The sequence below is a fragment of the Ammodytes marinus genome (genome assembly GCF_949987685.1).
Source record: "Ammodytes marinus genome assembly, chromosome: 17".
Classification (NCBI taxonomy): Eukaryota; Metazoa; Chordata; class Actinopteri; order Uranoscopiformes; family Ammodytidae; genus Ammodytes; species Ammodytes marinus.
In genome coordinates, this window is record NC_137221.1 from 21,868,748 (window position 1) to 21,882,303 (window position 13,556).

The window sequence follows — 13,556 nt, forward strand, 5'->3', positions numbered from 1 at the left end:
GTCTTAAATCTTCAGACGTTTCGTGGAGAGTCACAAAATGAATCAACCTGTTTCCTCTTTGTTTCTTTGTGTGTTTGTCAGAGGGGCGGTCCTGGACTCCCCGCTGTGTCTGAATGCAGGCGGTCGTTACTTCGTGGATATTGTCTTTGACAAACCTGCAGGTTCTGACGTGGCTCACGTTCTGATAGACTCGGTGAGAAGCAGCAAATCAGTCTTATTGAAATAGCCCAATATCACAAATACAGAAATGTTTTCCTCATTGTGCTTCACGGTGTCAATAAATAGTATGACACCCTCTGCCCTCAGACCCTAAGCTCCACTGAGGAAAAACACACACAGTCCCGCTCATACTTAGGGTGTATTCACACTGGGAAAGTCCACTAGTTCACTTGCTTTGGTCCAGACCAAATAGAGAATAGTATTGACGGTCCCGTACATGGGAAGCAAAATAAAAACACACACTTCTTGCGCAGCATGAACCTGTTGGCACTGTGCGGGAGACGCTCCCCTCTCCTTCATCTGAACACATTCAGCATTTTACGCGGCCTCTCGATCAAATGTAATATATTGTTCTGGGCTCCCGGTCAAACCACAACAACACTTTCCCATAATGTGAAGCTGATTGCAATTTATTAAAAAAGAAAAGAAAGAAAAGGCACAGTGCGTCCTGCATTTGGGTCGGATCGAGTTCGGACAAATTCACACCACAAACAAACTGCAGCAGAGTGCATATGGAAGCGCATCGAGACTACCTCTTCAGCTGGGTCTCGGAGCGTTTGTTTGGTCCGCCCCCGAGTGCGATTGCTGTATTCACACCTGCCTGAAAGATGCGCACCGAAGGCAGGTGTGCATCTGAGTTTGTTTCAACCGAACTAAACACGGCATGTGTGAATACACCCTTAGTGTTGATATTCTTCCAACACTTTTTGAAAGTGGCATAGTGGTTAGAGCGTGTACCATAGAGGCTCAGTCCTTGTCGCAGCAGACCCGGGCCACACCTCTCAACATGTAAGTCAGATTGACTTGAAATCTCTCAAACAGCTTCAGGTGCTCTACAAAAAAAAAGGTTCTTGGACCATTAGACCATGATGGATTTTGCCTAATTTGCATGAACTGAAATACCGTCATGTAACATCTGCTTTATGGATTTTCAGGCAGATTCAAAATTTCCTCTAGAATTTTCCAGTTAACCGCTGTTATTTTCCTTATGTCGTCTGTGTAGATGGGTCTGATTCCCAGCATTGAGTCTGTCACAGACTTCTGCTCCCAGAACGACCTGGATGCTTTCAGACGTTTCCGCTGCGTTGGATTGGCTGCTGAGCCTAACCCTAACCCAGAACAACCTCTGCCTGATGTCTGTGAGGAGCTGGGCATGAGCATGTCTGCCAGAGTCCACAACGGAGCCGTGCGTAAGTAAATACCATGAAAACATCTAGTAACACTTTATATTAAGGGTATCATCAGGAATTCATGTCGGAGTTCATGCATGAAAATGAATGAATTCATCCATGTAGTACTTCATGAACTACCAGTAATTCACTAGGATGTTTGGTATCTCATGCATGATTTAACACAGGAACAATACATTAATTAATGCATCAGCTAAGGTATGTCAATCGTTACTAAATGAATTAATTCATATTTTTTCACCCATGAATTCAGACATGAATTGATGATGATTCATGTACCATTAATATAAAGTGTTACCAAACATCTTGACTGTTTACCACACAAACATGAACAGGAAGGTTTGTATGCTGTAGGTTTGTGTTCCTATGCTCCATCCTGAATCTCCTCAGACCTTCAGACAGCATTACGTTTGCTTCTGACTTATTTCCCTGTTTGCAGTTTGCAGGTGTAACGCCGACGGCTCTGTCGGACAGTCCTGCAGTAAAGTGGGCGGGATCTGTGAATGTGAACCCAACGTGATTGGTCGTTGCTGTGACACCTGTGCGCCTCTGACGTTTGGCTTTGGACCCGACGGCTGCAAACGTAAGAAAACCTCAGTAGAAAAATGTAAAACAACAAGGATTCAGAGCAGAACGTTTGAATCTTTCATGATGATGTTGGCGTATCGGTGTGTATTTGCATTGTATTAACCCTTTAATGGCGGTGTGTTTTACAGCCTGTGAGTGCGACCCCCGCGGCTCCGTGTCCGCTCCGTGCAATCAGCTCAGCGGTCAGTGTGAGTGTCGTGATGATGTCACGGGTCGGCGCTGCGATCGCTGTCGCAATGGATTCTGGGATTTCCCGTCGTGTCGACCGTGTGAATGTAACGGACTGTCTGAGCTTTGTGACGCGGAAACAGGAGAATGTCTGAACTGCAGGGACAACGCTGCTGGACCTCGCTGTGACAGGTTTAATAAATAAAGAAATCTATCTATCTATCTATCTATCTATCTATCTATCTATCTATCTATCTATCTATCTATCTATCTATCTATCTATCTATCTATCTATCTATCTATCTATCTATCTATCTATCTATCTATCTATCTATCTATCTATCTATCTATCTATCTAATCTAATTCAATTCAATTCAAAAAGTGAAAGTTTCTTTCACATATTCATTAGACATGAAGTGAAAAACGTATGGGCTTTTTTACTATAGAATATATAATGGTCAGGTGATAGCTGTCATCATATATTTATAGATAGATATTTTTTCTAATGTTGTGGTTCTGACCCGGTTGTTTAGGTGTGTGAAATCTCACCCATGATTAGGGTTAGATAGTTCTAATGTTGTGATGTTCTAATCCTTCTTTAGGTGTGTGGATGGCTACCAGCCTAACCCGGTCTCCTGTGATCCCTGTTCGTGTCCGGAAATTCGTGGCAGCGGCCGATTCTTCGCCACTTCCTGTAGCCACGACCCAGAATCCTTCACTCTGACATGCAGCTGTCTGGAGGGTCACACAGGTACGAACGAACGAACGCACTAACGGACACACACACATACACACACACACACACACACACACACACACACACACACACACACACACACACACACACACACACACACACACAGATAGGAACTGACCTTTCCCCTCTAACCTCTGTTAGACCGGTGTTGGATGCGTTATTATTATGGAACCCACTGCAGTTCTTAGACCCGCCCTCCCCAGCATTGAAGCCTAAACTACTAAACTAAATGAATCATCATTGTTTGACCCTCAGGCCCGCGCTGCGACCGTTGCGGCCCTGGTTACTATGGGAACCTTGCGTTGCTGGGTGCCAGCTGTGAGCCGTGTCCCTGTAGCAACAACATCGCCCCCGACGACCGTGACGCCTGTGACGCTGTGACCGGACGCTGTCTACGCTGTCTACACGACACGGCCGGACCACAATGCCAGGAGTGCAAAGCCGGATACTACGGCAATGCTCTCAACCAAGACTGCAAGGGTAACGTTACAATACAACTTTTCAAACACATATGAAAAGCATTCCCCACTGCATCATGCTGCCACCACCATGTTTCGCTGTGATGATAGTGTGTTCAGGGGGATGTGCAGTGTTAGTTTGCTGGCAGTTTTGCATTCAGGCCAAACAACTTCAATTTTGGTCTCATCCATCCAGAGCACCTTCCTCCAACCCTTGCCACAAGCCATGTGGGGGACACAGCAAACATGTGGCGGAAGGTGCTCTAGTCAGATGAGAGCAAACTAGACGTTTTTGGCCTGAATGCAATACGCAATGTGTGGCGGAAAACTAACAATGCACATCACCCCACTGTGGGGATGCTTTTCTTCAGCAGGGACAGGGAAGCTGGTCAGAGTTGTTGGGAAGGTGGATGGAGTCAAATACAGGGCAGAAAACCTGAGACTGGGGTGGAGGTTCACCTTCCAGCATGTGTTAGAATGGCCCAGTCAGACCTGCAGTAAATCAGATTGAGAATATCTGTAAAGACTTGAAGTTGCTGTTCACAGACTATCTCCATCCAATCTGACGCTGAATTTAAAGCTCCAGCTATCTTGCAAAGAAGAATGGGCTAAAATGTCGGTCTCTAGATGTGCAAAGCTGGTAGAGACATATCCCAAAAGACTTGCAGCTGTAATTGCAGCGATAGGTTGTTCTACAAAGACTCAGGGAGCTGAATACCTTTGCACGCCATACTTTTTTTAATAAAAAATCAATCATTTAAAACCACTTTATGCGCCACTTTGTGTTAGCATAAAGTTAGCATGTGTAATTGTAACCTGACAAAATGTGGAAAAGTTCAAGGGGTATGAATAATTTTGCAGTAGTGTGGTATATGTGGTGTTTTTTACCCCGAATGCCCCTGTGATCAGTTTTTTTTTTTACCCAGAATGCTCCTGTGATCGTCGGGGGACGGAGGTGACCCGTTGTCCCCTGGGCGGCCCGTGTTTCTGTGAGCGCCTTACGGGTCAGTGTCCGTGTCGAACGGGGGCCGTGGGCCTTCTGTGTGACATGTGTGAGGACGAATACTGGAACATAGAGGGAGCAGCTGGGTGTATCGCATGTAACTGTGACCCTACCAACGCACTGTCCAACGTCTGTGATAAGGTCAGACACACACACACACACACAAAAACACACACACACACAAACACACACACACACACACACACACACACACACACACACACACACACACACACACACACACACACACACACACACACACACACACACAAAACAGTCTAGGGTTACTGTACCACACCAAACCGTACCTTAATGTTCAGTGGAAACAAGGCTTAAAAGAACAGTTCAGTTTCTCATTGACTCACACTGAAGTTTGTTCAGATTAAAGTGAAATGTGAATAATGTGTTGTACAGTAAAAGACATGAACTACAGACACTGAAGCTCATAAATATTGAATAATAAGTATTGATGGAACATACTAAAGCTAATAATAAGTAAGTATAAGTCTTAACCATCATGTTGCGTTCAGGTGACGGGCCAGTGTCCGTGTCGTCCTGAGTTTGGAGGAAGACAATGTGACGAATGTGGAGAGAATCACTTCGGGAATCCAGAACTTCAGTGCATCTGTGAGTATGTGGTCTCTAACCCCCTAACCCCTTATCCCTTACCCGTCTAAACTCTAACCCTAACCCAGTGTATCTGTGAGTATGTGGTCTCTAACCCCCTAACCCCTTATCCCTTACCCGTCTAAGCTTTAACCCTAACCCATCTAAACTCTAACCCTAACCCGTCTAAGCTCTAACCCTAACCCCTCTAAGCTCTAACCCTAACCCAGTGTATCTGTGAGTATGTGGTCACCAATCCCCTAACCCCTTATCCCTTACCCGTCTAAACTCTGACCCTAACCCTAACCCATCTAAACTCTAACCCTAACCCGTCTAAGCTCTAACCCTAACCCAGTGTATCCGTGAGTATGTGGTCTCTAACCCCCTAACCCCTTATCCGTCTAAGGCTCAAGCTTTAACCCTAACCCCTCTAAACTCTAACCCTAACCGCTCTAAGCTCTAACCCTAACCCAGTGTATCTGTGAGTATGTGGTCTCTAACCCCCTAACCCCTAACCCCTTATCTGTCTTAGCTTTATCCCTAAACCATCTGTGAATATGTTGTGTGTAAGCCGGAGTTTCAATCTAACGTCTTGGTCTCCTCCTCAGCGTGTGACTGTAACATGAATGATATTATATTAATATCTATTATAATATATTATTTATTCTATTCTATTCTATTCTAGTAGATGATATTGTATTTATTGTACTTCCTTAGGATGTGACTGTAACATGGATAACATAGTATTGTATTGTATTGTATTGTATCGTATTGTATTGTATTGTGTTGTATTGTATTGTATTGTATTGTATTGTATTGTATTGTATTGTATTGTATTGTAATGTATCCTAATCTGTTCATTGTCTCCTCAGCATGTGACTGTAACATGGCGGGCACCGAGCGTCCGTCCTGCGACCCCCAGACGGGCGAGTGCTTGTGTCGGCGCGGCGTCAGAGGGATGTTCTGTGAAGAATGCGCGTTGGGCTACGACTCATCGTTCCCTGAGTGTGAGAAATGTTCTCCGTGTTACGACATGTGGGCCCGAAACATCACCGACGTCAAGCGTGCCGCCGAGACCATGACGACACTCATCCCTCGCCATGGAGACCAGCTGTCGCCCGAACAGCGTCGCAAACGGACACGCATGCTGGACATGTGGCAAAAGATGGCCGCCCTGTCCAATCTCACAGCGCAGTCTCCACTGGAGCTACTGCTGGTGGAGAAGATGTTCGCGAAGGTCGAGTAAGTTCACACAGCATACACACGCTCATTCAGCGCTTGAGCCGTTAGCTTAGCATCAGTCAAGATAAGATAAGATAAGTAGCCTTTATTGTCATTGTATTCAAGATACAAAGACATTTTGAGTGCCCCCCCCCCAACCTCCCATCAGTGCTTTTTACATCACACTAAACACATACACCTCATTAAAAACTAAGGCAGGGAAATTGTGCATTTGTATACAATAAATCAAATAAATAATTAATTGGACATTCAAAATAATATCTGAAAACGAATGTCCTATAGGCCTACATTTTTTATTTTATACGAAAGCACAATTTCCCTGGCCTAGTAACAGTAACAGACACCAATCGAAGCGGTGATTTTGCATATTTAATGAAACATTCCCGGAAAATTGGAATAGAAAATAATAATAGTTTTAATGTCAGCAATCAACTGGCAAAGTTTCATGATCATGTCTGTAGAAGTTAAACATCTTAACTCTAGTCACCTGCAGTGTCTCAGTGACTTGAATCAAAGGGACAATGATAAACCAACATCTCGTCTTCATCATGGCAGAAAGCTGAAAGACTCCATCGACCCCAACATGATCATCATTGACCCGTCCGCTCTGCTGAACTCCGACATCAACAACGTTCGACTGGAAGTCCAGAAGCTTCTCAACCTGGTGACACAGAAACTAGAGGAGGATGAGGATGATGATGAGGAGGGAGATGAAGATCCAGAGGGTAAAACAAACACATCTTTCTGCTTCCATATTTAAGTCACGGTCATGTAGGCATGGGCGGGAATGATATTCTGATGGCATGAAGACCTTAAAGCTGGGGTGGAGGATTTGGGGAGAAAATGGCAGTTGGGATTAGAGATTCGAATCCAAATACCTCAACCGCTCAACTTCTTCTCTTTGGTCCCTCCCCTACGGTCCCTCCCTGACACGCTCTACACACCAACAAAGTCGTGCCAAAGTGAATGGACAGTCCCAACAGCCAATAAGAACAGAGAATACGAGCCTCGCTCTGATTGGTCAAAGTGTCAGCTCATGTTAACTTTGACCAATCAGAAATCATATACCCCAGCTTTAAGCAAAAATCCCACGGATTCACAGTATTGCGATTACAGCTCTTTTTTAACATTTATTAACTTGTATTATAACATTGTTCGATAAATAATTAAATAATTACAAACTAAATTTAAATAAAAATAGTCCTTTAAGTGAGCAGCTCAAAGTTATGATGCAGGAATATGCTGAACATTAACACACTTGTATTTCACACACACACACACACACACACACACGCACACACACACACACACACACACACACATACATACATACATACACACACACACACTCCACTTTCATATCAACTCACTGTCTAAAGTCTAAAGCCTTGTTTCCACTGAGCGGTGCTGTTCGGTTTGGTGCGGCTTGACTTTAGTTATGAAAGCAGAATGTGTGTGTAGATCCAGAGGTTAACTTTTTGTCAGCGGTGAGAATAAGGGTGTTTTCTTTCGTTGGATCCTGTTTGTTCCTGGAACTGATGTGGATAATAACCCCTAACACTAACCCTAACATACACACACACACACACACACACACACACACACACACACACACACACACACACACACACACACACACACACACACACACACACACACCCCAGGGGGCTTCACACAGAGCTCCTTGCCCAAACATGTCTCACCCTAACCTTACCGGGATAAAAAGTATAGTATTAAGGGACTGTGGGGTGAAGGATCCATACTGACTCTTTTGTTAGCCTATTACATGAAACATGAAAAGATTTTGCCTACTGTCTCCATTGCATTGGAGCATTGCATCCCCTCTAGACTCACTCCCCAAGTAACCGCTCCATATTAAAGTTAGAGTAAATTTCCTTATTTTTTGTTTCTTTCATAATGGATATTCTGGGTTATTTTAAGGATCATTTAGAAAGCATAAATGTGAACTGGATTGATGCATGCATGTATGTTTTTTTGTGTGCATAATCACAAAAATTGTTAGGTTTTTCTCTTTTATTGTATGACCAAAATGAAAAGTTATTCATTCATCTGATACATTTTTAGGAGAAGTATAAACGCCACGCATAAAATGTACCAAACACGTGGATATTGTGTACTAGCAAAGATCTTTAAGGACAGCAAGCGCGGTTGTCAGAAAAAAAACACTATCGATTTGATCCAGCAATACAGATAATTTGTTTTCTTTTTTTTTGTTGTGAAAACATAATTTTTTTTATTGTATTTCCATGCTTTTCATTTTGTTTTGTATGTTTGATATGTCTGAAATAAACTGAATCAAATCAAATCAAATCAAATCCAAAGGGGGCGCTACAACAACTACAACTTCCTCCTAGCTACTGTAAATGTAAAAACTTTATCATGTTTAGACTTGACGTGTCTGTGTGTGTTTGTGTCTGTATGTGTGTCTGTGTGCGTGTGTTTGTAGCGATGCTGGCCGAGATCGTGAAGCTTAATAAATCCTTCATGTTGGATGAGAAGAAGGTGAAGGAAGGGAACAGAGCGGTGGAAGATTCTATGGACATGAGGCAGGAGATTAAGCGCAGACTGAGCATGTGCAGTAGCAGTAGCAGCAGCAACAGCAGCAGTAGCAGTAACAATGGTGGTGGAGAGCTGGAGCCGCTGGAGAAGAAAGTCAAAGAGCTCAGTGTGGTCGACCTCAACAAGAAGGTCAGAATTAAAACCGTTCACAACCCTTCGTTCATTCTCAATTGACAGAACTTTTTCACTTTTTTTCCCAGGAAACCATATGTTTGACTCTGCAGTTCTCTGCACGTCATTCCCCACTCTACCCCATTTCATCTATGTCTCTCTCCAACGCTGTTTAATAAAAGCAATATATATAGTAATCTTTAGAACCTGGACTAACAGGCTCAAAATAGTTTTTTCCCCACTGCAGTAAGATTTCTGAACGGACAAAAAACATACACATTTTATGTTTTGACAACAAGGGTCAGTCCCACATCATAGCAATATGTGTAGTATGTAGTGAGAGTGAGAGTGAGCATTATTAAACGGAAAGTGGGTTTTTGAGAGTCTTATGTGTGCTAAATCCTTAAGGCAGGTTTGCTCTGTACTGCACAGTGCACACACAGTGACAAAAAAAACAGTAGACAAAAATACTTGATAGGAAGCACTTTTGATTGACTGCCATAGGAGAAGCAGCACTCTGAATTTCATTTTACGTTTGTTAATGATACAATGACGAAAAAGGCATGTTATCCTATTAAATCCTATCTTCTCTCTCCATGTGTATGCACTTACAGGTGTGTGGACAACCCGGTCTATCAGAATGCTCTGGATGTGGTGGCGCTCTGTGTGTGGATCTGGGGAAGAGGAAGTGTGGCGGTTTGAACTGTGATGGAGCGCTTCCTCTGAGTCAGAAGGCTTCAGACATAGCAGAGAAAGCTAAAGACCAACTCGCCGATCTCCCATTAAGACTGGAGGACTCCAAGAACAAGGCAGGTTCACAGCCACATTGGTCAGGGATCACACAAGCCACTTCATGGGCCCACACATAATCCAGCTTTGCCGTATAAAGATTGTGCCATTGCCTATTGAGTTATGGCCATGTTAACTATAAGTCCCGACTTCTAAAAAGATATTTCGATTCATAGCAGCCATGTTTTTTGATTGAATATAGCACAGTTCGGCAACATGGTCCAAATTTCTTTTTTTTTGTGTGGAAAATTTCAAAACTGTATTCTTCATCTGTTAAGAATAGTTCCTCCATGGGGACAGGGAGGTTCATATTTCTTGGGAAGCTTTTCCACACCCTTTCCTGCTATAAATTTGATGTTTCTAGCTCATTCCAGCTTGCAGTTATTTTGGCCGCAGCAATAATAATGAATGATGGACTCTGTGTAATGTGTGTGTGTGTGTGTGTGTGTGTGTGTGTGTGTGTGTGTGTGTGTGTGTGTGTGTGTGTGTGTGTGTGTGTGTCTGTGTGTGTGGAATGTGTGCTTGCATGCATGCGTGTGTGTATAGATCCTGGATGCCAAACGTGCTGCGCAGGTAACCAAAGACCAGGCCAAAGATCTGCAGGATCGGATCAACGGAGACATGAAAACCTTCGAGAGCGAGAAGAACAAAACCAAGGAGCTGATAAAGCGCGTCAGAGATTACCTAATGGGTTAGTGTGATAGAGGTGACCTCATAGTGATGACCTCATAGGTTAGTGTGATAAATATGACCTCATACACTTTTATACAGTATATATATATACAGTTTATTCTCCATACTGATCTCACTGCAGTGTGTTGCTAAGGGGGATCCTTATTAATAAATCAAATCAAAACCCTAACCCTGGATTAGCATTACCTCCTAGCTCAGTGTTATAACGCTGAACAGGCCCTCTGTCTAGGGAGAACACCCAAACATACTATGAAGATAATCTTGTGGCAGGCCTGGCGCTGACAGCCCTAGTGACTAAAACGTTTAACACGTGGAAACTGATCAGTCTTTGTTTGTTCTTACAGATGAGATGGTCGCTCCTGAAGACATAGAGAAAATGGCGCGCGCCGTTCTGAACATCCAGCTGCCCGTATCACCTGACCAGATCCGATCAATGATCGATGACATCACTAATCTGTTGGCCGACGCCTCGCGCTTTAAAGACGGTCTGAAGGACCTGGAGGGACCAACCAAGACGGCCAAAGAGCTGCTAAAGAAAGCTCTGGAGATCAAGTCAGTGACTGGACACAACACACACTGTTCAATATGTGGAAATAATGTGATTTCAGAAAAAGAACCATTCGTGGGGTTGTCTGTGATGTAGTGGTTACACATCCTTTTTCAAATATTTACAAAAAATCAACCATTTGCATGATGAGGATGCTGTAAATGCTTGTGCGCTTCTTAGCGCTACTGTGCAGGCACGTTTGTTTGTGCTGTGCTGTATAGCCAGGTGGAAATAATTCATCCAATCAGAGACTGCAGACTGGAGAAGCAGTCATCATGCTGAACCTTCTCTAAATACATATTGATGAATTGAGTTATTCCATGCTTGTGCTGTTACAGATAGAGTAAAATAAATGAGTCTACAGTGAGAAAAAATTAGATGAGGAGCAAGAAACTTGGTTAGCTTTAGAAGAATAATTCCACCTCAAAGGTTTGTGGATTAGGGTTATTCTATCCTGACAACAGCACGTTAGGATGCTGATCTAATCATGTAGGAATTTATTAGCTTTTAAACTTCATGCCTGTTTTCAGGGAGCGGACCAAGAACATTGATGTGACTGAGATCACCAGAGACATTTATGAAGCAGAGGAATCTCAGGAGAAAGCCAACGACAACTTGGAAGCATCCAGCGCCAACCAAGACGCCATCAAAGACTCAGTCCAAAAGGTCAATATTCTATATATCTCATCAAAAACACGGTCTTTATACTGAATATTGACTCAGCTGTCACTTAACTTTCCTGCTGATGTTGACGTGTTTAAAGGAATAGTTTTTTTAATTTTTTTGTTTTCAGTTTGTTGTCTTACTCTCAGTTAGCTTAGCTCAAAAAGTGGTAGTGGTATAAGTAGCGTTAGCCTACACAACGTCACTAAACGCTCCTGTGTGCTTGTTGGGAACACGGTTTATTCAACAACACTTTATGTTGCTTTTCTTAGCACAGGCGTTTTGTTTTTTGCGACCTAGAGACAAGTCCATCCTCTGTGATTTGCGCATATCAGTGGTAAATAAACTGCGTCCCCAACAAGCACACAGGAGCGTTTAGTGGTGTTGTAAAAGTGTATATTCTGTCTATCAGCGGAGGCAGGCTAACGCTAACTATTGACTACCAGTATTTGAGCTAAGCTACCTAGTGGACCATGGCCATGCACGCACAGTTAAAGGAATGGTTGCTGTCGCCTATAGCCTTGAACATGATAATGAGGCAACAAGCTAAACAAACTGTCCTTTAAAGCTGTTTGTTTTTCTGTGACGTTTCAGATGGAAGACAAACTGGTGGCCGTGGAGACGAAGATGATGAAACCTATAGATCTACAGGATGAGATCGACGCGCTGAAGAAGAAGACGGATCAGAACAGAGAGGCGGCCAGAGAAGCAGTCAGGACTGCAGACACTGCTTTAACAAACACTGCAGACACAAAGCCAGTAAGAGCCTTTCCCCCTTCTCCTTAAAGGCTGGGGTGTACAATGTCCACAGAACGTTTGATTAGATTTATACTAACCGTGGCTAACTCGCTCCGAGCCACTGCGTTTTTGATCGCCGTTTACAGAGCCTAGGCTGTGTATTAACACCCAACTTTTTTGCCCTGAGTGTTTCTTTTCATTGGTTGACATAGTAGTGCTGTTGCTAGGGTTCCCAGAGTCAGCTGTCAGCCAATCAGCTTGTGTCTCTGTCCAACAGGACATGGGTGAAGTGCTGAAACAGTTTGAGCTTCTGAAGCAGAAAGCGTCTGGTAAAGAGGGACAAGGAGACGCTGCGAAGAAACTGAAGGAAATAATGGAGGAAGTGGAAAATATGAGGAGAGACTTGGACGGCAAACAAACACTCATACAAGGTCAGAAACCGTGATTTCAATTAATTGTGTACTGTGTGTTTATGTGTGTAGTGTGTTTGTATGTGCGTAGTGTGTGTTTGTATGTATGTGTGTGTGTGTGTGTATGTGTGTAGTGTGTGTGTAGTTTGTGTCTAGTGTGTGTTTATGTTTGTGTGTGTATGTGTGTTTTTATGTTTATTTTGTGTGTGTGTGTGTGTGTGTGTTTATGTGTGTATTGTGTTTATGTGTGTTGTGTAGTGTATGTATAATATACACTCAACGGCCACTTTATTACACCTGTTCAATGGCTTATAAAAACAAAAAGCTAATCAGCCAATCACATGGCAGCAATTTAATGCATTTATGAATTTAGACGTTTTCAACCTCAATGAGTTGTCACGTCCAGGTCTACATGCCTGAATGCATTGAGTTGCTGTCATGTGATTGGCTGATTAGTTATATGTGTTAACAAGAAAATGAACCGCTGTACCTAATAAAGTGGCTGGTAAGTGTATGTGTTTGTTTATGTGTGTAGTGTAGGTTTATGTGTGTAGTGTGTTTGTTTGTGTAGTGTGTTTATGTGTGTAGTGTGTTTTTGTGTATAGTGTTGTATGTGTTTATGGTTTGTTTATGTGTGTAGTGTATGTGTGTCGTGTGTGTTTATCTGTGTGTGTGTGTGTGTGTGTGTGTGTGTGTGTGTGTGTGTGTGTGTGTCGTGTATGTGTTGATGTGTGTGTATTCTGTGTTTTCAGATATTGAGGAAAAGATCCAGAAACTGTTGAAGCGCAAAGAG

The 13,556-nt window shown here is 43.1% G+C and overlaps 1 protein-coding gene across 1 annotated transcript in view; it reads left to right on the forward strand.

Annotated features, from left to right (window-relative positions):
* Positions 1-13,556, forward strand: part of lamb4 (laminin, beta 4) — a 28,861-nt gene that overhangs the window by 14,975 nt on the left and 330 nt on the right. The window contains exons 18-35 of the mRNA XM_080044950.1: positions 82-193; positions 1,223-1,409; positions 1,849-1,992; positions 2,126-2,357; positions 2,769-2,917; positions 3,179-3,403; positions 4,308-4,525; positions 4,915-5,011; positions 5,863-6,232; positions 6,788-6,957; positions 8,700-8,941; positions 9,538-9,732; positions 10,259-10,403; positions 10,750-10,957; positions 11,483-11,618; positions 12,210-12,374; positions 12,631-12,784; positions 13,516-13,556. The exon at positions 13,516-13,556 is cut by the window's right edge and continues 330 nt beyond it. Coding sequence (XP_079901076.1) covers positions 82-193; positions 1,223-1,409; positions 1,849-1,992; positions 2,126-2,357; positions 2,769-2,917; positions 3,179-3,403; positions 4,308-4,525; positions 4,915-5,011; positions 5,863-6,232; positions 6,788-6,957; positions 8,700-8,941; positions 9,538-9,732; positions 10,259-10,403; positions 10,750-10,957; positions 11,483-11,618; positions 12,210-12,374; positions 12,631-12,784; positions 13,516-13,556 — 3,190 coding nt within the window. The remainder of the gene's footprint in view (positions 1-81; positions 194-1,222; positions 1,410-1,848; positions 1,993-2,125; positions 2,358-2,768; positions 2,918-3,178; positions 3,404-4,307; positions 4,526-4,914; positions 5,012-5,862; positions 6,233-6,787; positions 6,958-8,699; positions 8,942-9,537; positions 9,733-10,258; positions 10,404-10,749; positions 10,958-11,482; positions 11,619-12,209; positions 12,375-12,630; positions 12,785-13,515) is intronic.